This window comes from Anas platyrhynchos, chromosome 15, assembly GCF_047663525.1.
Source record: "Anas platyrhynchos isolate ZD024472 breed Pekin duck chromosome 15, IASCAAS_PekinDuck_T2T, whole genome shotgun sequence".
Lineage (NCBI taxonomy): Eukaryota > Metazoa > Chordata > Aves > Anseriformes > Anatidae > Anas > Anas platyrhynchos.
The window spans coordinates 17,345,116-17,367,438 of NC_092601.1; the positions used below are offsets into that span (position 1 = coordinate 17,345,116).

The 22,323-nt window shown below is 66.8% G+C and overlaps 2 protein-coding genes across 4 annotated transcripts; one reads left to right on the plus strand and one right to left on the minus strand.

Moving 5' to 3' along the window:
* The first annotated feature begins 366 nt into the window (after window positions 1-366).
* Window positions 367-12,728, plus strand: LLGL1 (LLGL scribble cell polarity complex component 1). 2 transcript variants are annotated; one of them, XM_027469423.3, is made up of 23 exons: window positions 367-667; window positions 2,595-2,692; window positions 5,284-5,365; window positions 5,449-5,564; window positions 6,208-6,366; window positions 6,456-6,618; window positions 6,705-6,840; window positions 6,917-6,971; window positions 7,058-7,215; window positions 7,313-7,530; window positions 7,640-7,707; window positions 8,084-8,237; window positions 8,534-8,638; window positions 8,777-9,069; window positions 9,156-9,309; window positions 9,449-9,602; window positions 9,705-9,988; window positions 10,226-10,490; window positions 10,579-10,693; window positions 10,789-10,880; window positions 10,978-11,101; window positions 11,203-11,282; window positions 11,600-12,728. In XM_027469423.3, the coding sequence occupies exons 1-22, from the start codon at window positions 587-589 to the stop codon at window positions 11,279-11,281; spliced, it is 3,153 nt and encodes a 1,050-aa protein (XP_027325224.2). In that variant the 5' UTR covers window positions 367-586; the 3' UTR covers window position 11,282; window positions 11,600-12,728. The 2 variants fall into 2 exon arrangements, with proteins under 2 accessions (XP_027325224.2, XP_027325223.2); XM_027469422.3 differs by having other exon boundaries at window positions 9,455-9,602.
* Window positions 12,729-12,804: 76 nt separating this feature from the next.
* Window positions 12,805-22,321, minus strand: FLII (FLII actin remodeling protein). 2 transcript variants are annotated; one of them, XM_038187105.2, is made up of 30 exons: window positions 22,166-22,321; window positions 20,282-20,392; window positions 19,690-19,761; window positions 19,488-19,568; window positions 19,188-19,273; window positions 18,877-19,038; window positions 18,663-18,766; window positions 18,412-18,587; window positions 18,168-18,325; window positions 18,003-18,087; window positions 17,661-17,808; window positions 17,410-17,543; window positions 17,119-17,331; window positions 16,846-17,025; window positions 16,682-16,764; window positions 16,526-16,600; window positions 16,186-16,269; window positions 15,935-16,106; window positions 15,757-15,861; window positions 15,414-15,605; window positions 15,136-15,324; window positions 14,896-15,035; window positions 14,575-14,800; window positions 14,298-14,452; window positions 14,128-14,188; window positions 13,907-14,035; window positions 13,708-13,814; window positions 13,488-13,593; window positions 13,337-13,402; window positions 12,805-13,222 (listed from the first exon to the last, which is right to left on the minus strand). In XM_038187105.2, the coding sequence occupies exons 1-30, from the start codon at window positions 22,226-22,228 to the stop codon at window positions 13,088-13,090; spliced, it is 3,798 nt and encodes a 1,265-aa protein (XP_038043033.2). In that variant the 5' UTR covers window positions 22,229-22,321; the 3' UTR covers window positions 12,805-13,087. The 2 variants fall into 2 exon arrangements, with proteins under 2 accessions (XP_038043033.2, XP_071880202.1); XM_072024101.1 differs by having other exon boundaries at window positions 17,410-17,539; window positions 17,657-17,808.
* Between the last annotated feature and the right edge of the window lie 2 nt (window positions 22,322-22,323).

The window sequence follows — 22,323 nt, forward strand, 5'->3', positions numbered from 1 at the left end:
ATGGGACCCCAAGTTTTGGGGATCCCCATGTTATGGGGTCACCCCACAGCTGCCTCACAGCTCCATCACCCTATATGTGATGGAGCCCTGTACCCACAACACCCCATGAGCAATATGTGCAGCCTCAGGGTATCCCCTCTCCCCCCCCCCAACCCTGGAGCTCTACGACCAAAAAAAAAACGAAAAAAGAGTTAAAAAAAACCCCACACATAAAAGTCCCTGAGGCAAAAAACTACAACCCCCAGCATCCCCCGCGCGGCGAGAGGGGAGGGAGGCGAGGAGCGCACGCGCAGCGCGGCGGGGCGGGGCGAAGAGGCTCTTGGCGTGCAGAGCGGCCGCTGATTGGCGGAGGCAGCTGTCAGTCAAGGCCCGCGTCCCGCCCCGCCCCGGCGGTGCCTGCCCGGGCTCGGCGCGAGGCGCTCGGGACCGGGAGGGGGGGGGAGGGGCGGGGGAGGGGGCACCGGGAGCTCGGGGGCCGGGATTTGGGGTCCGGGGGGGGTCCGGGCTCGGGGGTATTGGGGGCTCGGTAGTGCCCCGTATTCGGTCCCGGTGTTACCGGGGAGCCCCTCCCGGTACCGGCAGCACCATGATGAAGTTTCGGTTCCGGCGGCAGGGAGCGGACCCGCACCGGGAACGGCTCCGCCACGACCTGTTCGCCTTCAGCAAGGTGAGGGGGGCACTGGGGGGGCGGGAACCGGGAACCGGGACCCCCCCCGTAACCCCCGGGACCCCCCCCATAACCCCCGGGACCACCGGGACCCCCCCCATAACCCCCGGGACCCCCCCCCCGTAACCCCCGGGACCCCCCCGGGCCCCCCCATCCAGCACCGGGAGCGCGGAGCCCCCCCCAGGGTCCCCCCTGGGTGCTGGGTGCCGGTACCGGGACCCCCCCCCCCACCCATCCCCCGGTGTTACCGGGGTCCCTCCTCCCCCTCCTCCCCCCCCCGTTTTTTTTTGGGGTCCCCCCTTGGATTTTGGGGTCCCCCCCGGTTTTTGGGGTGCCCCCTGGTTTTGGGGACCCCCCTGGTTTTGGGGACCCCCCCCAGCACCGTGCAGCCCCCGGAGCATCCCCGGTGCTGCCCCCCCCCATATCCCCGGTGGGGGTCCCAAGGAGGCTGCGGGGGGGCTGGGGATGCTCACCGGGGGGGGGGCACCCCAAAAATGCCCCCGGTTTGGGGGAGGGGGCGCTTTGTGACCCCAAACCCGGTGGGGACGGAGCCCCCCGGGGTGTCCCCGTTGATGCTGGAGGGGGGGGGGGGGGCGCATTTTGGGGACACCCCCATCCTTCAAACCCCAGCCCCGTGGTGCCGGGGACACCCCCGGGATCACCCCTGACCCCCCCCGGGATGCAGCCCCATTTTTGGGGTCCCCCCCTTTGCTTTCCCCAAATCCCCCCAAATTTTTATTTTTTTTTTTTTTTTGGGGGGGGGTCTCCCCATCGGAAACGCTGCCAGGAGCAGCCCCATTCCCCCCCCCCCCCGGCCCCATCCATCCCCGGGGGGCCGCTGCGTGCCCACCTGCCTCGCATTAAGCTCTCCTTATTTATTTATTTTTTGTCATTTTTGCCTTTTTTTTTTATTTTTTATAATTTTTATTTTTTCCCCCCTTTCCCCGTGCTCCCAATCTGCCTCGGATTTTGCAGTAATTTGGCCCAGAGCGCCCCTGGGCCGGCCGGAGCAGCCTCCTGCCGGATGCAACCCCGCTGCCTGGCGGGAGGAAGGGATGCGAAGGGGGTCGGAGGGTTTTTTTTTTTTAGGGTTTTTTAATTTTTGGGATTCCTGGTAGGGTTTTTTTGGGTGTTCCCAGCTCGGCACCGGGGCGCTGCAGCCCCGTGCCCAGCGGTGGCTTTGGGGTGGCTGCAGGGCGCACAGCGCTCACCCTACACACTTTATGGTGCACGGGGATGGGGAGCGGAACCCAAACCCAAATTTTTTGGGGGTGCCAGAAGGCAGCGGGGTGCCCGGACCCCCGTGATCCCATCCCGTGGACCCCATCCCTCATTGGGACCCCCGGCGATGGGTGCGCAAAGTCACCCGCCGGCGGCCCCAGACAAAGGCAACGGGGTCCGGGGATCCGGCCGGGCTGGCTCCGGGAGCTCTTCGTTTGATGGGGATGGAGGGGTGTGTGGGGTGTGTAGGGTGGGGGGGGGGCTGCCCCAAATCCCCGGGAACCCCTCCCGAAACGGCGAGCCCGGGCACGCCGCCGTCCCCGGACTTCCTTGGGAAGGTGCCCGCGGGCGGCTCAGCCGGGGACGGCTCCGCTCCCAGGCGCTCGCAGGTCCCGCTCGCCTGGTTCCACTGGTGGGGGGGCACCGTGGGGATGTGGGGGGGGGGCGTTTTGTAGGATTTGGGCTCCCCGAGTGCCTCGGCGTGGCGGGGAGGGGGGAAATTTGGGGGAGATTTTTGGAGAGGTTCAATGGGGTGGGCGTGCGCCCTGCTAAAACGTCGCCCGGGGCGCTTCGGGCACCGGTGGGTGTTGGGGTGATGCTGTTTGCACCGGGGGGGCTCAGGGCGAGCTGGGGGGGGTTTGGGGCAACCTGGGGGGGTTTTGGGGTGAGCTGGGGGGGCTCCGTTTTGACCCGTTTGTCCCCGCAGACCGTGGAGCACGGCTTCCCCAGCCAGCCCAGCGCCCTGGCCTACGACCCCCGGCTGCGCGTGATGGCCATCGGCACCAAGGCGGGAGCGGTGAAGCTGTATCCTTCAGCACCGAGGGGGGGGGACATGGGGGGGGGGCACAAACACGCACGTTGCCCCCCCCTCCCCATCCCCAGCCACGTCCCAATGGGGTCTGTCCGTCCGTCCGTCCGTCCGTCCAGCTGGGCTGCAGCTGCGCCGGGGAAAGGGGGGGGGAGGAAAAGCGGCTGCGTTGTCCAAAACGCCCCCCCCCTGTTTTCCTCGCCCTGGGGGGCTCCTCCCCGTGCTCCCTGCAGTTGTTTGGGAAGGAAATAGGGGAAAAAAATGGGAAAAAAGGGAGGTGTGGGGTGGGGGGGGGGAAGTCCCGGGTGTTTTGCAGGGGTCCGGCCGCGCTTTGTTGCTGCTGGGGAGGCTCCAGCGGGGCCGCTGGCGGGCAGCCAGGGCTGGATGCGGCCCGCGCTCGGGGGGCCCCCGCGCCGCAGGAATGCGGGGTGGGCTCTGGGGGGGGTGGGGGGCGGCCGAGCCTGACGTTTTGGGGGTGGTTGTGTTGGTTTGGGTTTGTTTTAGGGGCGGGAAGGGGTCCTGGCTGTCCTGCCTCCCCCCTGCATAAAGATTTTTTATTTTTTTTTTTCTGCCTGGGGCCGCGACGTCGCCGCTCGGCTCGGTGCTGGGTCGGGGGCTGGTCCCAAGGGGGGGGATGCTTGGAGCGGGGTTTGGGACCGGGCGGCGCAGGGAAGCGGGTGAGGAGGAGGCCCCAGTACCGGCTGCACGGCCGGGAGCTGGCCAAACTGGTGTTACTGGTCGGCGGGGGCACCGCTGGGCGCTCCCTGGCTGGGCTGGGGGCAGCGGGGCGCAGGCAGCGCGGCACCGGGGGCTGTCACCCTCTGGGGACCCGTGTCCCCCCCCCACAGCTAGAGGGGAAAACGGGGATCCCATCACTTGCTCCCCAAATCGCCTGCCCGTCCCGAGCTGCTCTCGCTGCCTGCTTGTCCCCGGAGCTGCCAGCATCACATTTTGGGGATGCGGCGTTCGGCGCGGTGCCGGCTCCGGTTTGGAGCCCCCCGGGGTGAGCAGGGACGGGGCGACATCCCCCAACCCCCCCAAGCCGTGGTGGATGCTGCCCCGGGGCTGCAGTTTTTCCCCTTTTTCCTTGTTCCCCGCGTCCCCAGCCCGGCTGTCTGGCTCCTCCGGGATGTCCCCAGCGCCGCGGCGCCTCCAGCCCGGCCACGCCGGTGCTGCCAGACAGCTCCTGCCTGTCTGCCCGGGCAGAGCTGCTGCGCCTGTTCCCCGTGCCCAGGACACCGTGCGGGGCATGGGGAGGCAGCGGTGTGGCTGTTTGGGGGGAGAAAAAGGGCAGGGATATATGGGAACTGTGCTGTGGGGTCTCAGCCATCCCGGTTTTGGGGTGCGGGGTGCGCACGGGGCCACGCGCCGGGCATCCTGGGGGGGAGCAGCTTGGAGGTTGGCTGCTCGTGGGTGGGCGAAGCAGGGATCGGGGGGCTCCTCGCAGCTGTATGGCCCCGTTAGGGTGCTGTATGGCCCCGTTAGGGTGCTACATGACCCCGTTGGGGTGCCACAAGGCGCTGGAGCATCGGTGCCGGTCCTACCCCGGTTCCTGCTGAGCGGCGTCGCCGACGGAGGAGCCGGGACCAGTTGGGTGAGTGCGGCCATGCCGGCACATACCAAACCCCACCCTGTGTGCCGGGCGGCCCCGGGGTGAGAAAGAAGGGGGTGGCGGAGGCCAGGAGCCCGCCCGGCCCTCGTGCGCCCACCCCAAACCTCGGAAGCACCGGGTACGGGTGGGGGGCACGGCAAGAGCTCGGTGCCCGTGGCCGTGCCGGGGCTGGCGGCGTCCCCGGTGTCCCCGCGGGGCCGGATCCAAGTGGAGCAGCCGGGCTGAGGGGAGCCCCTGGGAAAGTTGAGGGCACGAGGCCGCCGAGGGCTTTGGGGACATTGTCCGCGCCCGAGCGAGCGTGGCTAATTGGCAACGGCCCCGGCCCCGCTGCCGGCCATTTGGAGCGTAATTGGGCAGCAAAATGAGAGCTGGAAGGGGGCTCGGAGCTGTCCCGCTGGGGTCCCACGCTGCCAGGAGGGTCCCAAACCTTGGATTGGGGTGCGCAGGGCACGTCCGACCCCAAATCCGAGCGGTGGGGCCGCAGGGGTTTCCCTGCAGCATCCTCCAAACTCATTTCCCTCGGCCGAGCAGCAAATCCCCCGGCTCGCCGCCATCCGGGGCTGCTCCGGGTCCTTTTTTTTGAATTTTTTTTGTGGAGCTGGGGTGGGTTTGGGGCAGGAAGCAGGCGGAGGGGGGGGGCGCGGGGGGGAGCTGCTGAATAAGCACCGCGCGGCGGCTGGCGCAGGAGCAGGGTTGCTCCCAGCAACACGCGAGCCGCGGGGCCGTTGCTTGGTGACCCTCAGAGAGGGACTGGGGGACGCGGGGGGGGACGCGGGGAGCGGGCTGGGGGGCGGCCAGGGCTATGGGGTGGGGGTCTGTGGGGGTCTGGGTGGGATGAGGAGGGTTAAATCAGGCTTAGATGGGGGGTTGCGGGTTGAATCGCACCCTGTGGGATTTGGGAATTGGGTGGGGGGGATTTTGGGGGATTTTTTGGGGTGGGCTTCGCTCTTTTTGCTTCCTTAACGCCCCCCCCAGATACGGTGCACCCGGGGTGGAGCTGACGGGCTTGCACAAGGAGACGGCCACCGTCACCCAGCTGCACTTCTTGGCCGGGCAGGTAGGTGGGGGACACCTGGGGGGTTCTGGGGGGGGTCTCACCGATCCGTGGCCCCCCCCGCCCACCCCGCTGTCCCCCTGCAGGGCTGGCTGCTGTCCCTGCTGGATGACAACACGCTGCACCTCTGGGAGATCTACCAGAAGGAGGGCTGCTCCCACCTGGAGGAGACCCGCAGCTTCGGCCTCCCGGCGCGCCCCGGGTTCGGCACCGCTAAGTTCTCCTCCTCCACACTTGGCTGGGGTCATGGGGGGGCTCCCAGCCTCGTTTTTTCACCCCCCCAGGGGGTGGTGACCCCGCTGTCACTGTGGGTGTTGATGCTTTTTGCGTTGGGGCGGCGGCAGGCGAGGTCTGCCAGAGTTTACACCCGGCTCCGGCGTGGTGCCGGGGTGGGGTTTGGCCGCGGCGCTGCCAGCTGCGAGGCTTTGTGCTGTTTGTTTGGCCTGGGGAGGGAGGAAAAAAACCCCAAAACAACGAAAAAAAACCCAAAACAACAAAAAAAAAACACAGCTCGGTGGGGACGGAGCACGGCGTGGGAGCAGCTCCCGGCCTCCAGACACCTGGGGAGTGATAAGGGGAGCGAGAAGGGCACCGGGCTGGGAGCGGCGCGGGGGAGCGGGCGTCCCAGCTCGGGCTCCGTGCTGGGAAATGCAGCCCTGGGCACGGGGAGTAAAGAATTGGCTCAGAAGTCACCTGGTGGCCAAACAGCCCGGCTGCTGGCCCCAAGAATCATCCCCATCCTCGTGGGCTGGCAGGGTTTGGGGATGCTGGGGTGATGCCAGAGCGGGACGGAGAGATTTTAGGGTCTGTGCCCGCTGCTGACGCAGCCCCTGGTGTCCCCGCAGCTGCTCCCCCAGCATCACGAGGGTGACGGTGATCCTGCCCATGGCCCTGGGCGCCGTGGCCTGCCTGGGCACCGAGGGCGGCGCCGTTTACTTCCTCACCCTGCCCGGCCTCGTGCTGCTGGAGGACAAAACCCTCTTCCAGGACGAGATCCTACAAAGGTGAGCGCCGGTTCCGCTCCCCGAATAATTTGCCCAACCCCGGCCCTTCCTGACCCCGTTTTCTCCCTTTTTTTCCCCCCGTGGTGCAGTGTGCCCGATGAATATCGCTGCGGGAAGGCTTTGGGGCCGGTGGAGTCCATCCAGGAGCACCCCCGTGATGCTGGCAGGCTCCTCATCGGGTACAGCCGCGGGCTGGTGGCTCTGTGGGACCAGAGCACGCGCGCCGTCCAGCACCTCTTCCTGGGGAACCAGGTACCTGAGCCGGGACAGCCCTGGGGAGGGGGGGTCCTGCGGACTGTCCCCTACATTTTGAGCCCCTTGTTGTGCCCCCCCTGCAGCAGCTGGAGAGCCTGGCCTGGGAGCACAGCGGGAAGAGCATCGTCAGCTCGCACAGCGACGGCGGCTACATGGTGTGGGCGGCCGGCGGCAGCGGGCAGAGGACGCAGCAGCCCGTCCTCTCCACCATCCCCTACGGTGCGTGGGCTCTTTGGGGGGGGACCCGGGGGGCTCGGGTTGGCGTCGTGACAGCGGTGCCATCTCCCTTTTGCAGGTCCCTTCCCCTGCAAAGCCATCAACAAGATCCTGTGGCGGACCTGCGAGTCGGGGTAGGTGCCGAGGACGCGGGGTGGGTGCTAGTGGTCCTTTAGGGTGTGTAGGATCTGACCCCTCTGCTCGCCCCCCCACCCTGCAGCAACCCCTTCATCATCTTCAACGGCGGCATGCCCCGGGCTAGCTACGGCGACCGGCACTGCGTCAGCGTGCTGCAGGGCCAGACCCTGGCCACGCTGGACTTCACCTCCCGAGTCATCGATTTCTTCACCGTGCAGAACCCCGAGGTGCCCGAGGGAGGTGGGTCCCGCCGGCACCGTGTCCCCAAGGCTGGGGGGGTGGGGGCTCCCCTAGCAGCACCCCTCTTTATTTTTTATTCTTTTTTTTCCTTTCTTAGGCTTTGAGAACCCCCGCGCCCTGGTGGTGCTGGTGGAGGAGGAGCTGGTGGTGATCGACCTGCAGACCCCCGGCTGGCCCACCATCCCCGCCCCGTACCTGGCCCCGCTCCACTCCTCCGCCATCACCTGCTCCTACCACATCTCCAACGTGCCCCTCAAGCTCTGGGAGAGGATCGTCAGCGTCGGGGAGCAGCAGAGCCCCCGCCTCTCCTCCGCGGTGAGTGCTGGGGACGGAGGGGATGCGCACACACCCCCCACACACCCACCCCGAGTGCCATCGGGTGGGCGCACGGAGCTGTGACGCTCGCTGTCACCCCCCCTCCCAGGCTTGGCCCATCAACGGGGGGAAGAACCTGGCCCAGGAGCCCACGCAGCGAGGTCTGCTCCTCACCGGGTGAGCGCCTGCCATGGCTCAGCTGTGGAGCCCCACGCATGACGAGGAGGGGGCACGGGGGGGGGTTCCTAAATTGCCAGGAGGGAGGAGGGGACGTCCCCAGCCCCTTCCCATGGTGGGAGTGGGGCTGGGTGATTCTGGGGGGAAATCCACCAGGAGCTGAAGCCCACGGGGGTGCAGGGGAGCTGGGGGGGGGCAGCTGCTGGTGCTGGCTGTGCTGACAATCCCCGCTGTGTAGCTCGGTGGCCGGGCAGCAGCACGTCACCCGCTGCGTTGTCCCCTCACCCCTCCTGGCACGGCGGCCACCAGCGCACAGGCGGCTCTTGTTAACCCCCCCCCCCCCCCTCCTCCTTCACCCCCATGGTGGCCCCGGCAGGCACGAGGACGGCACGGTGCGGTTCTGGGACGCCTCGGGGGTGTCTCTGAAGCCTCTCTACAAGCTGGGCACCGCCGGCATCTTCCAGACCGACTGCGAGCACAACGACAGCCTCAACCAGGCGGGCGAGGAGGAGTGGCCGCCGTTCCGCAAGGTGACGTCTCGGGGGGACACCGTGGGGGGGAGATGCTGTGGTCCCCGGCTCCCCCCTGCTTCAGGGGGAGTTGCCCTCGTAGGATCCATCCCAGCTGCGCCGTGGGGACGTGTCCCCTCGCTCGGGGCACAGCTGCTGCCTCGGGGACACAAGGGACGCTTGTTCTGCACTCCCCATCCCATGGGGCGTTGTGGGGGGGGGATACCAGGGCACCGGGGACACGTGGGGACAGAGCTGACCCCGGGCACGGTGCCCGGTGCTGCGTGCCACCCCCGGCCCCTCTCCCCTCCCCGCAGGTGGGCTGCTTTGATCCCTACAGCGACGACCCCCGCCTGGGCATCCAGAAGATCGCTCTGTGCAAATACACGGCCAAGATGGTGGTGGCAGGCACGGCCGGCCAGGTAGGGATTAGGGGACAAAGCATCCAAGCATGGGGTGCCCCACATCCCCCCCTACACCCATCCTCGTGGGCAGGATCGAGGATCTTACCCGTGGCAGCCCTCCGTGTCCCCCACCGGCTTCTTGTCCCCTCCCCGCAGGTGCTGGTGATGGAGCTGAGCGACGAGAAGTCAGAGCACGCCGTCAGCGTGGCCACGGTGGACCTGCTGCAGGACCGCGAGGGCTTCACCTGGAAGGGCCACGACCGCCTGGCGCCCCGCAACGGCCCCCTCGCCTTCGCCCCCGGCTTCCAGCCCAGCGTCCTGGTGCAGTGCGTGCCCCCCGCCGCCGTCACCGCCGTCACCCTGCACTCCGAGTGGAACCTGGTGGCTTTCGGCACCAGCCACGGCTTCGGGCTCTTCGATTACTACCGGCGCAACCCGGTGCTGGCCAGGTAGCCATATGGGGTGTTATGGGGGGGGGATGCTCGGGGCTGGGGACCCTACAGAGGGGTCCGGGCGCTGAGCAGCGGTGCCGCAGGTGTACGCTGCACCCCAACGACTCGCTGGCCATGGAGGGGCCCCTGTCCCGCGTCAAGTCCCTGAAGAAGTCCCTGCGGCAGTCCTTCCGCCGCATCCGCAAGAGCAGGGTGTCGGGCAAGAAGAGGCTCAACCCCGGCAGCCCCTCCAGCAAGGTGGGCGCAGAGCGGGGCCGGCTCCTCGCCTCCCCGTTTCCCCCCCTCTCCACACCTCCCCGTGTGTGTGTGTGTGTGTGTGTGTGGGGTGGGGGACTCCTGACCCCCGTTCCCCTGCACCCCCTCCCCACCTCGCAAGGTGCAGGAGGCCAACGCGCAGCTGGCGGAGCAGGCGGGCCCCCCCGAGGTGGAGATGACCCCGGTGCAGCGGCGGATCGAGCCCCGCTCGGCCGACGACTCGCTCTCCGGCGTGGTGCGCTGCCTCTACTTCGCCGACACCTTCCTGCGGGATGGTGAGAGCCCCCTGCACGTCCCCTCCTGCAGCCACGGCGTGGGGAGAGAGAGAGAGAGGGGGGGATCCTCACGCTGCTGCTGCTTCTCCTCCCGTCCCGCAGCCGCCCACCACGGCCCCACGATGTGGGCAGGGACCAACTCGGGCTCGGTGTTCGCCTACGCCCTGGAGGTGCCGTCGCAGGAGAAGTTTTCGGAGCGGGCGGTGGAGGCGGTGCTGGGCAAGGAGATTCAGCTGATGCACCGGGCACCCGTGGTGGCCATCGCCGTGCTGGACGGCCGGGGGAACCCCCTGCCCGAGCCCTACGAGGTGTCACGGGACCTGGCCAAGGCCCCCGACATGCAGGGCAGCCACTCCATGCTCATCTCCTCGGAGGAGCAGTTCAAGGTGAGCCTGGGGCTGTGCGCCCACCCCGCCACGGCCCATGTCCCCTCTGGGCGTTCCCATCCAGGCTGGAGCTTGGAAAAGCAACCAGGGTGGGGGTGACCGAAGGGCTGGGGTGTTTTTTGGGGTCTCACTGCCCTTTGATGAAGGCTTTGGGGCAGCGGGGGGGCGTTCCACCACCTCCTGCACCCCCGGGGGGTTCCCGTCCCTGCGGCACCCGCCTCCTCTCGCCCTCCCCAGGTCTTCACGCTGCCCAAAGTGAGCGCGAAGACCAAGTTCAAGCTGACGGCCCACGAGGGCTGCCGGGTTCGGAAGGTGGCTCTGGTGAGCCTGGCGAGCGCCGGCCCCGAGGAACGGGTGGAGAACTGCCTGGCCTGCCTCACCAACCTGGGCGACATCCACATCTTCACCGTGCCCAGCCTGCGGCCCCAGGTGCACTACGGCTGCATCCGCAAGGAGGACATCAGCGGCATCGCCTCCTGCGTCTTCACCAAGCACGGCCAAGGTGAGGGGCCAGCCCCCTATCGCCCCACCTCTTTTTTTTTCCTCCTGGGGGGGGTCCCTGATGGTTCCCTTCCCCAAACACCCTGCAGGTTTCTACTTGATCTCGCCCTCCGAGTTCGAGCGCTTCTCGCTGAGTGCCAGGAACGTGACGGAGCCGCTGTGCTGCCTGGAGGTCTCCCGGCTGCAGGACACCTCCTGCCTCAGGTGGGCTGTGCCGGGGGCTCACCGCGACCCCGGGGGCTTTTTGTGTCCCCCCCCCGGTGCCACCAGCACCAACCTCTCCCCGTGTTTCCTTCCAGCAACTCGACGGCGACGCCGAAGCTGCCGCAAGCCAACGGCACCCACGTCCCGCACAGCCCCGAGGCCAACCATTCCCCTTCCGACAGTGACAGTGAGTGACGAGGGGATGGGGGGGGGTGTTTGTGGGTGGGTGGGGGGGTTAATATTTTGGGGCTGGGCATCTCCATCCCCTCCCCGTGGCTCCCCAGGGTCCCCCGAGGAGCACCAGGCCTCCTTCTCGCCCGGCCCCGTCGACTCGCCCAACAGCAGCATGGAGAACCCGCTGGACACCACCGGGGACATCACGGTGGAAGAAGTGAAGGATTTCCTGGCGTGAGTTCAGAGCTGGGGGGGGGAGAACGGGAGGAGCGTGTGGGTGCTGCTGGCAGCTGGGGGGGGGGCACGAGGCACATCTCACCCCGCTCTGCCCCCAGGTCCTCGGAGGAGGCGGAGAGGAACATGAGGAACGCCAGCGAGGACGAGGCGCGGCCCCCCGGCATCCTCATCAAATGAGGTGGGTGGTGGGGCCGTGCCTTTGAGAGGGAGGGAGGGGGGGGAAGGAAATGCAGCTCTGGCTGCCCCCCCCCGTGCAGCATTTAGGGCTGGGCCCCCCGTGCCCCCATCCACAGCAGGGAGCACGTGGCCACGGGGGCGATGCGTGCCCAAGGTGCTTTCCCTGCCCAAAATGGGTGGGGAGCAGCAGCTCCAGCCCCCCCACATCCCATTCTGGCCCCCCCACCACCCCATTTTGCCCCCCCCACACCTACTCCATCCCCCCCCACATCACCCAGGGACTCCCCCAGTCTTTTAACCTGTCTCTTCCCCCCCCAGGCATCACCGGTGCCCGCGGCCTCCCCGGCCCCTCTCAGCGCTCGGCTTCCCGGGACGCACGGCTCGACTGGACCCCCCCCGGCCCCCCCCAGCGTAACGTAGACTCGTCTCCTCTCTAACATCCACGCCGGCGCTCCCCCTGCGCCCCCCTGCCCGGCTGCTGGCCCTGGAGCCCCCCCTCTGGCTGGGGGGGGGGCAGCAGGGGGGGGCCCACGTTGCACAAACTCTTCCCGGGGAAGATTTATGAATTATTTTTTTTTTCCTACACGGTCGGGTTGGAGCTGGCCCCTGCTCCAGAGCCCCTTCTTCCTTTGGGGGGGGGATGCTGCTGCCTCACGGTGTGTGTGTGTGGGGGGGCCCCTGGTGGCTTTTTGCCACCCCCCCCAACCCACAGCCACCTCCTCCCGGGTTTGGTCCCTTGGGGAGGCCCCCCCGGACCCCTCGTCTCTGTTTACATGCCCGGCTCCCTGCAGTTTACAGCCCCCTCCTCTGTGTGCTGGGGGAAGGGGGGGGGCCCTGGGGACCCCCCCATTTATTCCCCTGCCTCTCCCCGAGTGGCCTGGGGGGGGTGGGATGGAGATGGGGGGGGGTCACAGGTGGCCTTTTTCTCTTGGTGGCGTCTCCAAGGGCTATTCTCCAGGCTGGGCCCCCCCTTCCTGACACTAATTCCTGCCACGGGGGGGGTTTGGGATGGGATCACATTTTGGGGGGGTTGGGGGGGGTGAGGTCAGCCCCCCCGCCCTCTCCCCGGGGGTGTCACTGTGCCAAATCCCTGCCGGGCTCCTCGGCCCCCTCCTCGCAGGGGCTGCGGTGGCTCCGGGGCTCAGCCCTGATTTTGGGGATCCGTGGGGTTTGCCCCCCCCCCCGTCTCCTGTGCACCCCCCTCCCCAAATTCTCTCTTACGGTACGTGTCTGGCCTCGGCGGGGGGGGGGCCAGGGGAGGCAGCCATGCCCTGGGCCCTGTCGGGGGGTCGGGGCTGTAGTGTCCCTGGTAGAACCCCCCCCCCCAATAGCCCTCACCCCAACCCCCCCCCCACCTCCTCCTTTTTTTTGGTAAGATGAATTTAGCATTGTTTAGTTATTAAAAATACTGGTTTTTAATATTGAAAATAAAAGCATTTAATATCAACTGCCAGGCTGTGGGTGTCTTGGGGGGGTTTGGGGGGGTTTAGGGGGACGCAGTGAGAGCCTGGCACAGCGGGCGGTGACCAAGTGCAGCCTTTATTGATACCACACCAAGGGGCTGCCCCCCCCTCCAGGCCGGGGGGGTGGCCCCCCATCTCCTCAGCACAACAAAAAGGGGGGGGGGAGCCCCTCGCTGCCCCCCCCCGGTGCTCTTCAGCAAAGCTAAAAGGGGGTCCCCCACGCGCGGGGAGCTCGGGGACCCTCCGTGCGCCCCCGTAGCGGGATGGAGGGGGACGGGGACAGCCCCGTGCTCCCCCCCCCGGCTGAAGCAGGCTTGGGGGGGGCCGGGGGGGTCCCCAGCCTTTAGGCAGGCGGCTTGCGGAAGGCGCTCCAGGCGTGGAAGCAGCGGGTGAAGGGCCAGGGCTCGTTGCCTTTCCGCACCAGCCGCAGCTTGCGGGGCCGCGCGGGGTCCTTGGAGCGCATGTGCTGGATGTAGACCTAGGGCAGAGCACGGCACGGCTGTCCCTGGGGTCCGGGGGGGGGATTTGGGGGTCCCTGCCCCCCCCTTTTAGGGTGCCAAATCTTGCCCCCGAGCAGCTCGCTGCGCCCTACCTGGCAGGCTTTGAGGCTCAGCTTGATCTCCACCTGGCTGGTCTGGGTGCCCACCCACATGTAGACCTGCAGGAGGGGCGCACGGGTCAGGATCCAGCCCCCCCAGGGTGTCCCCCCGGCTGTGGGGGGGTCCCCAGGACCCCCCCCTCACCTCCTGCCCGTTGTCCAGCAGCATGATGTCGTCGTCGGCCAGGTCGTCCTGGCAGAAATCGGAGCACTTCTCGGACACGGAGAAATAACCCTTCTCGTTGGAGCACCTGCGGAGAGCCCGTTGGCACCCCTGGAGACCCAATTTTGGCCAGGGGATGCCCCAAAATGGGCACAGCTGGGGAAGGGGCTCGCCCCAAACCCCCCCCCCCCCCAGGACCCACCTGAAGAGCCGGGAGTGCTTCATGTACTCGGCATCCTCATCATAGGGCTTCTGGCTCCCGATGCCCACCCAGAAGAAGTTTTCGGGCTCCTCTCCCTCGTTGATCACCTGCGGGAGGGCAGGGGCAGGGCTGAGCCCCTCCAGCCCTCGGTAGGTTGGTGCTGAGCCCCCCCCCGAGCCCCCCAAAATCCCCTCCTCACCTGCTTGCTGTAGGAATCGTCAAACATTTGGTTCATGATGTCCTCGGCCAGCTTGGCCTCATCGGGGTCGGCTGCACGGCCCACCCAGGTGTAGACGATGCCCTGGTTGTCCGTGCTCTCAAAGGGGACCTGGGGGCAGCGGGGCAGGCTCAGGGCTGCTCACGGGGGGGGGACGACAGCAAGAGACCCCCAGAACCCCCCCCGATGCCACCAGGAGGTACCTTGAGGATGAAGCAGAACTCGGAGTTGAGCAGCCCGGCGTCGGTGTTGATTTGGATGCACCTGGGTGAGGAGCGCAAAAGGGGGCTCAGGGGGGGCTCAGCCTGCCCGTACGTCCCCAGGCAGCACCCATGGGTGCCACCCGGCCCCCCCATGGCACCAGGAGGCTGACCTGGTGCAGAGGGCCCCGCCGTTGGTGCGGATGTGGTAGAGGCTGGGCTGCGGCGGGCTCTGCTTCTCCTTCCTCTTGCCCCGGTGGATGACGAAGCGCCGCTTGAAGTGCGAGAGGAACTTGGGGTTCTCCTGCTGCTGCGTCATGCGCACCACCTGCACGGGGAGGGGGGGACACGAGGGGCGTGGGGTGACCCCAAAAAACAGCCCCAAGACCCGGCCGTGGGGTGCCGGGCCCCCCCTGTGGGTGTGTGTCCCCCCCTTGGCACGGGGCTCACCTCCAGCTTGCCGGGGAAGAGGCTCTCGAATTTTTTCTGCAGGCTGAAGGTGAAGGTGAGCCAGCCCATGTTGGAGGCCTCGCGGCCCTGCCAGAAGTAGACGATGCACTGGAAGTCTTCCTCGGGCTGCTTCTCCTCCTCCTCCTCCTCGCCCTCCTCCTCCCCTTTGCCGTCGCCCTTCTTCTTCTTCTCCTCCTCCTCCTCGTACTCCACCGGCACCCAGTACCTGAGGGCAGGGGGTTGCAGAGGGGATTTGGGAAGGATTTGGGGTGATTTGGGGAGGATTTGGGGGCTTCACGGAGGGGCCAAGCCGGGCGTCACCTGCAGAGGAAGACGTAGCAGTCGTGGGTGTGGAAGTGGCCGAACTCCTCCTCGGGCAGCCGGGCGAATTTCTTGCCCTCCAGCACGAAGCCCTCCATGCCATCCAGGTCCTCGTTCCACTCCTCCATCAGCTGCTCCGCCTGCGGCCCCAAAAAACTCGCTCAGCCCCCAACCCTATTCCTGGAGGATGTTTTTTTGGGGGCGAGGACGGACACAGGGGGGCAGCCCCCTCGGTCCTACCTCGCTCAGGGGCATGGGGGGCTGGCGGGGCAGGAAGAGGGCGGTGAGGTCGGCCTTCATCTGGTCCTTCTTCTCGGCGTCCTTGCGGACCTTGCCGGCGAGCCCCCCGTCCTGCAGCACCGTCTCGGCGTTGCGGGTGTAGTCCACGCGCAGGACGTCGTCCCAGTTCTTGAATTTGGACTTGAACACCTTCACCGGGGGGTGGAGGATGAGGAAAAGGGGAGCAGGGCTCCGTGCCTCCCTGCCCCCCCAAAAAAAAGGCTCCGTGTCCCTCTCACCTGGCACTCGGTGCCCTCCAGGTTGCGGGTGACCATGGCGTGGCGGGGCCGGTGCAGCATCCCGCACAGCTCCTGGCTCAGCTTCAGCGCCGCCGCCCGCACCAGCCTCGAGGATTTCCTCCCGATCCAGATGAAGACGTCGGACCAGCAGTCCAGGATGTAGACGTTCTTGGTGTCCAGCAGGCTCTGCAGCTGGGGGACGCACGGGGAAACGGGGTCAGCACCCCGCATATTTCGCACCGGGGTCCCCGCTGCCCCAATCTGCCTCTGTGCCGTAATAGGGGCGTGAAACCAGTCTCACTGGTCAGACTGGGAGAGCCTCCCCGCCCCGTCCCGCTCCTACCAGGCGCATCTCCGGCATCAGGTCGGCCTTCAGCCTCTTCTTGTGCTCCACCGACAGCTTGTAGTTGATTTGGGGCAGCTCCAGGTAGCCCAGCCCCAGCCCCACCTGCGCAGGGGAAGGGGCAGGGGTGAGGGCGGCCGTGGCACCACCACAGACCCCGGGGTTGGTGGCACCTCACCTTGTACAGCTTGGGTTTGTGGGGCTGGAAATCATCGGGGACACAGGGCTGGATCTCCTCGGGCTGCCCCCCCAGCACCTCCCAAAATTCGGGGGTCTCCTGGCCCTGGCTGAGCAGCGTGATCTCCGCCTTGCCCTTGCGCTCGTTCTTGTTGATCTTCTCGGCGAAGAGCCTGCGGCAGGGACCGGGTGAGGTGGTGGGCTCACCCCCCCCCCACTACACCCCCGGGACCCCAAAAAAAGCAGCCCTACCTGGCCTTGGTGGTGCTGCTGAGCGTGGCCCGGCTCCCCCGCCACACAAAGAGGTCGAGGCCGTGGTCCAGGAGGAACACGAAGCTGGAGGGCGCACGAAACCAGGTCAGGAGGAGGCAGTGGGGGGTGTCCCAACGCCCTCCCCACCCTTGTGGGGCTGGGGTCTGTGGCTGGCAGGGCTGCCAAGCGGGATTTGAACCCACATCCTTGCAAAAAAGGCGCTGGCACAGCCAATTCCCACCCCAAAGCTGCAGCCACGAGGTCTCAGCCGGACCCTGCCGCCTTCCCAACGCCCCCCCGCTATGGGGACCCCGCGCCCCCTCGCCCTTTCCCTGCTCACCGGGGGTCCAGCGACGTCCCTTTCAGCGCCACGGGCTCCAGCTTGACGTTCTTCTTCCCGTAGACACGGTACAGCCTCGAGGAGAGGGGGCTGCGGTGAGACGGGGCCGTGCCAGCCCCCCCCAAGCCCCCCAAAACCGCCCGTCCCCGGCGCTACCTGGTGACGTACTGCGTGTCCTCCACCGTGAAGAAGCCGCTGGCCGTGCCACCCTCGATGTAGGAGATGTCGTTGTCAAAAACCTAAAAGAAAGGAGGCGGTGAGGGTGGGAAGGGGGTGAAAGGCTGGGGGTGGGGGGGCTCCGAGCCTGGGGTTGGCCCCACCTGGAGGAATTCGTCGCTCTCGTCGCCCATCTCCTCCCGCACGCTGCGGCACTCGGCGCCCAGGTAATTGCGCAGGTTGACGGCGTGGATGGCGGAGCAGGCTTTCTTGTCCAGCGTGGCCTCCTGCCCGATCCAGTAGTAGATCTCCCAGTTGAGGGAGCCGTTCTCATCCAGGAAGGTCTGCGGAGGGACGGAGAGGGGGGTGAGACGGGTCGGCCACGGTTCCCATTTGGGGACGCGGGAGGGGAGCCCCCTTGGGTCCTCCCCGGGTACCTTGAGCACGATGTAGCAGTCGGCCTCGTAGAACTTGCCGTGGAAAGCCTCGTCCACCAGCGTGGGCACGAAATTCTCGATCTGCCAGACGCAGAGGCCGGGGAGCTGCCCCACGTCCTCGCTGAAGAACTCGGAGTAGTCCAGCTGGGGCTTCTCCAAGCCCTGGTCCCAGCGGCGAGCCTTCAGGTCCGGCGCCTTCGCCTCCCCGCTCTCCTGCGGGGACAGGGAGGGGGTCACCACGCTGCCGGGCACCCCGTGAGGAGCTGGGACCCTTCTCCTCCCCCCCCTTACCTCTATCTTCTTGTTTTTTTCCTGCGCCACGTCCGACATCCCCTTCAGCACCTGCTTGGCTTGGTCGTCCTGGGCAGAGTCCTTGCGCCGCCGCAGCCGCATCTTGCGGGCCAGGGGGTCCTTGGTGCCGCTCCCTGGGGGCAGGGGATGGGGTGAGAGGCAGCCGGGACCCCCCCAAAAATCCCAGCACGGGGCAGGTTATGGGGTGAGGCTGCTTCCCGAGGGGTTGCCACCTTCTCTACCCCACTTGCCTGCTGCAGCAGCCGCCACGGTGGCTGGGGAAGCCCCGGCCAGGCGGAGCTGGTTCTGCAGGGAGAAGTCGATGTTGTACCACTCCGCTGCCCGGTCTGCTGGTTTGGGGGGCATCACCAGGTTGGGGTTCTCGCGCACGTCCAGGACCTGCCGAGGACATGGGGGGGCAGAGTTCAGTGCTCTGAAGCACAGGGGTGGGTAAAAGGAGTCCCAAATCCACCAGGTGCCCGGGTTGAGCCGCTTTGCGCCGTTGGCCCCAAAACGCCGTGCCCTGTTGTCACCCCATCCCACCCCATAACCCAGGTCCCCCCACGGGGCTGCGGTGGGTCTTGGGGTCTCACCTCCACCTCCGTCAAGAAGTGGATGGCCTCCGGCAGCGTCACCAGGCGGTTCTTGTTCAGCACCAGCTTCCTCAGCTTCGTGCACCTGCGGGACGCGGAGACGCTGAGCCCAGGGCGCAAGTCCCCCGGGGACCCTCTGTGCCCCCTCCCGGGGGCTGCCCCCACCTGCAGAGGCTCTCGGGGATGAGCTCCAGGTTGTTGTTGGCTGCCATGAATTCCTCCAGGCTGGCGAGCTTGCCGATGCCTGAGGGGATCCCGTCGAAGTCCAGCTTGTTGGAATTCAGGTAGAGCTTCTTCAGCTTGGTCAGCTTGCAGATGGCAGACTGGGGATGGAGGAGGCGGCGGGGTGAGGGACGGGGACACGAAAAAAAGGGGCAGGGGCACGAAGAAAGGGTTTAGGGGCACGCACGGGCAGGGAGGTGAGCTGGTTTCGGGACAGGTTGAGGGTCTCCAGCTGGGCCCACTGGTCGATGCAGAGGGACAGCTCCGTGATCTGGTTGCTGCTCAGGTTGAGGCGCCGCAGGCTGCCCAGGGTGTAGAGGCACTCGGGGACGCGGCTCAGGTCGTTGCAGGACAGATCCACGTCTAGGGGGGGATAAAAAAGGGATGGAGACCCCTGGGGGGTGGGAACAGAGCCCCGAGGAGGGCAAGCAGCCCCACCTGCCAGGTTGGCCAGGCCCTCGAGGCTGGTGGGCAGGTTGCTCTGCGTGCGCTGCGTGTTCCTCAGGTGCAGGGTCTGTAGGGCCGTCAGCGCCGGGAGCTGCCTGCAAGGACACAGAGGGGACATGGGGCAGGGATGGCACCAAGGCAGGGCTCAGCACAGCCCCGAAATTGTGGGATCCATCCCCAAAAAAAAAAAAATACGGGGCCGTACCGGAGCTGCGCGTGCAGCAGGGGGTTGTCGTTGAGGATGAGGGTCTGGAGGTGCACCAGGCGCCGCATCTGCGGGGGGAGGCTCTCCAGCTTGTTGTTGCTCAGGTCGAGGTACAGCAGGTCCGTTAGGTTGATGAAGAGCTGGTTGGGGATGGCCTCGATGCTGCGGGGACACGGGGACATTCGGGGTGGCTCCAGGACCTGGAACCAGCCCCGGATCCAACCCGAGGAGGGAGACCCGGAGCGAGCAGGGTGAGGGATGGAGGGGGCTGCGGGGAAGGTGGTTTTTTGGGGAGCCCGGTGCAGCCCCACCTGTTGTGGCCGAGGTTTAGGACCAGCATGTTCTTGGCGTTCTCCAGCTCCCGGGGGCACTCCGTCAGCTGGTTGTAGCTCAGGTCCTGGGGGAGCAAAGGCAGCGGGGTGGGGTGGGGTGGGTGCCCCCCGTCCCACCACCACCACCACCACCCAACCCCGAGGACAGGGAGCATCCCGGGGACCTGAGGATGCTCCTCAGCCCCATTGCGCTCCCCAAAAGGGCACGAGGGGCTGCTGAGGGGTTGGGAACAGGACCAGGAGCTGGGGAAGGGCGGCGTGGGGGGGCTCTGCGCCTACCAGCACCGAGAGGTCATCCAGCTGGAAGATGTCATCGGGGACTCCCGAGTTTTTCAGGCTGTTGGCACGAGCCACGATGGCCTTGGAAAGGGGAGAGAGGGGTTGCTGCAGCCTCCAGCAGGGCTGGGGATGGGGTTTTTGTGCGCCCCCAAAGCACCGGGGGGTGGCTGAGAGGTGCCTGGGGGGCACCGGGGACACTCACCCGCAGGCAGGGCAGGCCGGAGAGCTCGCCGTGGAGCGTGGTGAGGTTGTTGTGGCTCACGGAGAGATGCTCCTGCGGGGAGAGGGGGAGCAGGGGCTGAGCCCTCTGGGGTTTGGGGTGCTCACCTGCAGCCCCCCAAACCCAGACCCTGATTCCTGGACGCGCTTTGCACGGGGTGATGCAGAAAGGGGCAGACAAAGGGGTGGCAGCGAGGCAGGAGGAGGACCCCGGGGAAGTTTTGCTCCCCCCTGAGCATCACAAACACCGCTCAGAGCCCCAGGCACCCCCAAAAAACAAAGCCCGGCAGCTGCTGCCTTTTTTTTTTTTTTTTTTTTTTTTTTTTTTTTTTTTCTAGAAGATAAAAGGGCCAAAAAACCCCATAAGGCTCCCCCCTTCCCTTTTATTAAAGGGCAGAGGAGCTGAGTGGGGTTTCTGCTCTGGTTTGCTACGAAACCAAGGCGCAACCCCGCACGGATCAGCCTCGGCCCCGCTCCCAACATCTCCCGCATCCCATTTCAGCCACGCACCGCAGCTCAGCCCTATTATTAGAGGTGCCATGGGGGCGATGAGCCCCGGCCCCCCGGGCTCTCACCAGCTTCTGGAGGGCGGCGAGCTCCTCGGGCAGGTAGCAGAGCCCCGTGCGGTTCAGCTTCAGCCAGCGCAGGCTGCTCATCGCCTTCACGTGCTCCGGGAAGTAGCCACCCTATAGGGAATGGGATGGTGAGAGCTGCCTGCCCCATGGGGTTTATGGGGACACCCCGCTTTGGCCCTAGGGTGGTGGGGGGAGGCTGGGATCGCCCAGTCCTGTGGGATTTGGGAGCCAGGATCACCCAGCCCTATGGGATTACCCAGTCCTATGGGATGGGGATCTGGGGGCTGTGATTGCCCAGTCCTATGGGATTGGGATCTGGGGGCTGTGATTGTCCAGCCCTACGGGATTGGGAACCGGGGGGTAGGATCATCCTTATGGGATCTGGACCCAGGGACCACGATCGACCAGCTATATGGCGTTGGGACCTGGGGGCTGTGATCACCCAGCCCTATGGGACTGAGATCTGGGAGCTGCGATCGTCCAGCCCTATGGGATTAGGACCTGGGTGTCTGAGATCATCCAACCCTATGGGATCAGGACCCAGGGGTCTGAGATCACCCAGCCCTTTGGGATCAGGACCCGGGGGGATGAGATCACCCAGCCCTTTGGGATCAGGATCCAGGGGCTATGGTCACCCAGCCCTATGGTATTGGGACCCAGGGGATGTGATTGCCCAGCTCAATGGGATCAGGATCTGCAGTCTGGGATCACCCAGCCCTATGGGATGGGGACGTAGGGACTGTGATCGCCCAGCCCTACGGGACCCAGGGGCAGGCATCACCCAGCCCTATGGGATCACCCAGCCCTATGGGATTGGGACCTGGGGGCCAGGATCTCCCAGCCCTATGGGATCGGTCCCCAGGACTGGGATCTCCCAGCCCTATAGGATCAGGACCCAGGACTGGGATCTCCCAGCTCTATGGGATCGGTCCCTGGGACCTGGGATCTCCCACCCCTATGGGGTCACTAAGCCCGATGGGATTGGTCCCACCCCTATGGGGTCACCCAGCCCTATGGGATCAGGACCCGGGACTGGGATCTCCCAGGCCTATGGGGTCACCCAGCCCTATGGAATTGGTCCCACCCCTATGGGGTCACCCAGCCCTATAGGATCGGGACCCGGAACCTGGGATCTCCCACCCCTATGGGGTCACTCAGCCCGATGGGATTGGTCCCACCCCTATGGGGTCACCCAGCCCTATGGGATCAGGACCCGGGACTGGGATCTCCCAGGCCTATGGGGTCACCCAGCCCTATGGAATTGGTCCCACCCCTATGGGGTCACCCAGCCCTATAGGATCGGGACCCGGAACCTGGGATCTCCCATCCCTATGGGGTCACCCAGCCCTATGGGATCGTTCCCCGGGACTGGGATCGGTCCCACCCCTATGGGGTCACCCAGCCCTATGGGATCGTTCCCCGGGACTGGGATCGGTCCCATCCCTATGGGGTCACCCATCCCTATAGGATCGGTCCCACCCCTATGGGGTCACCCAGCCCTATGGGATCGTTCCCCGGGACTGGGATCTCCCATCCCTATGGGGTCACCCATCCCTATAGGATCGGTCCCACCCCTATGGGGTCACCCAGCCTTATGGGGTCGGCACCATCCCCGCTCCCCCCCAGCCCTCCAGGCCCTCCACCCTCCACCCCTCCAGGCCCCACCCGGTGCATCCCACCCCCACCGCCCCCCTCCGTTCCCCAAACCCCCATCACCCCCCCCCCGACCCCATCACCCCCCCCCCCACCCCACCACCACCACCACCGGGGGGACCCCTCCCGGTACCGGGGGCCGAGCACCCCGGGGCGTGGCTGTGCCCTGCGGGCCGGCCCCGGGGGCAGGGAACGGGGCCGGGGCCGTGCTCCCCCCGGTGCCCCCCTCACCTTGAAGTCGTTGCCGCTGAGGTCGACGCCGCGCACGAAGGGCAGGACCCCGGTGGCCGCCATGGCGGCTTTGGGGCGGAGCGGGCGGGCGCTAGGACCCGGGGGAGGAAGCGGCCGCGCTCGCCCTCGGTTTCCCGCCCCCAGGCGGTGACGTCAAC

Bases quoted from the DNA above. Each gene is read 5' to 3' on its own strand.
- FLII (XM_038187105.2), bottom strand. From the start codon at position 22,228: ATGGCGGCCACCGGGGTCCTGCCCTTCGTGCGCGGCGTCGACCTCAGC. The intron at 20,393-22,165 runs GTGAGGGGGGCA...CATTCCCTATAG, and splicing joins TCAGCGGCAACGACTTCAAG to GGTGGCTACTTCCCGGAGCA. The intron at 16,765-16,845 runs GTGGGGCCAACC...CCTTTCTTTTAG, and splicing joins AGAGCGACGAATTCCTCCAG to GTTTTTGACAACGACATCTC.
- LLGL1 (XM_027469423.3), top strand. From the start codon at position 587: ATGATGAAGTTTCGGTTCCGGCGGCAGGGAGCGGACCCGCACCGGGAA. The intron at 6,367-6,455 runs GTGAGCGCCGGT...CCCGTGGTGCAG, and splicing joins CAGGACGAGATCCTACAAAG to TGTGCCCGATGAATATCGCT. The intron at 10,694-10,788 runs GTGGGCTGTGCC...GTTTCCTTCCAG, and splicing joins CAGGACACCTCCTGCCTCAG to CAACTCGACGGCGACGCCGA.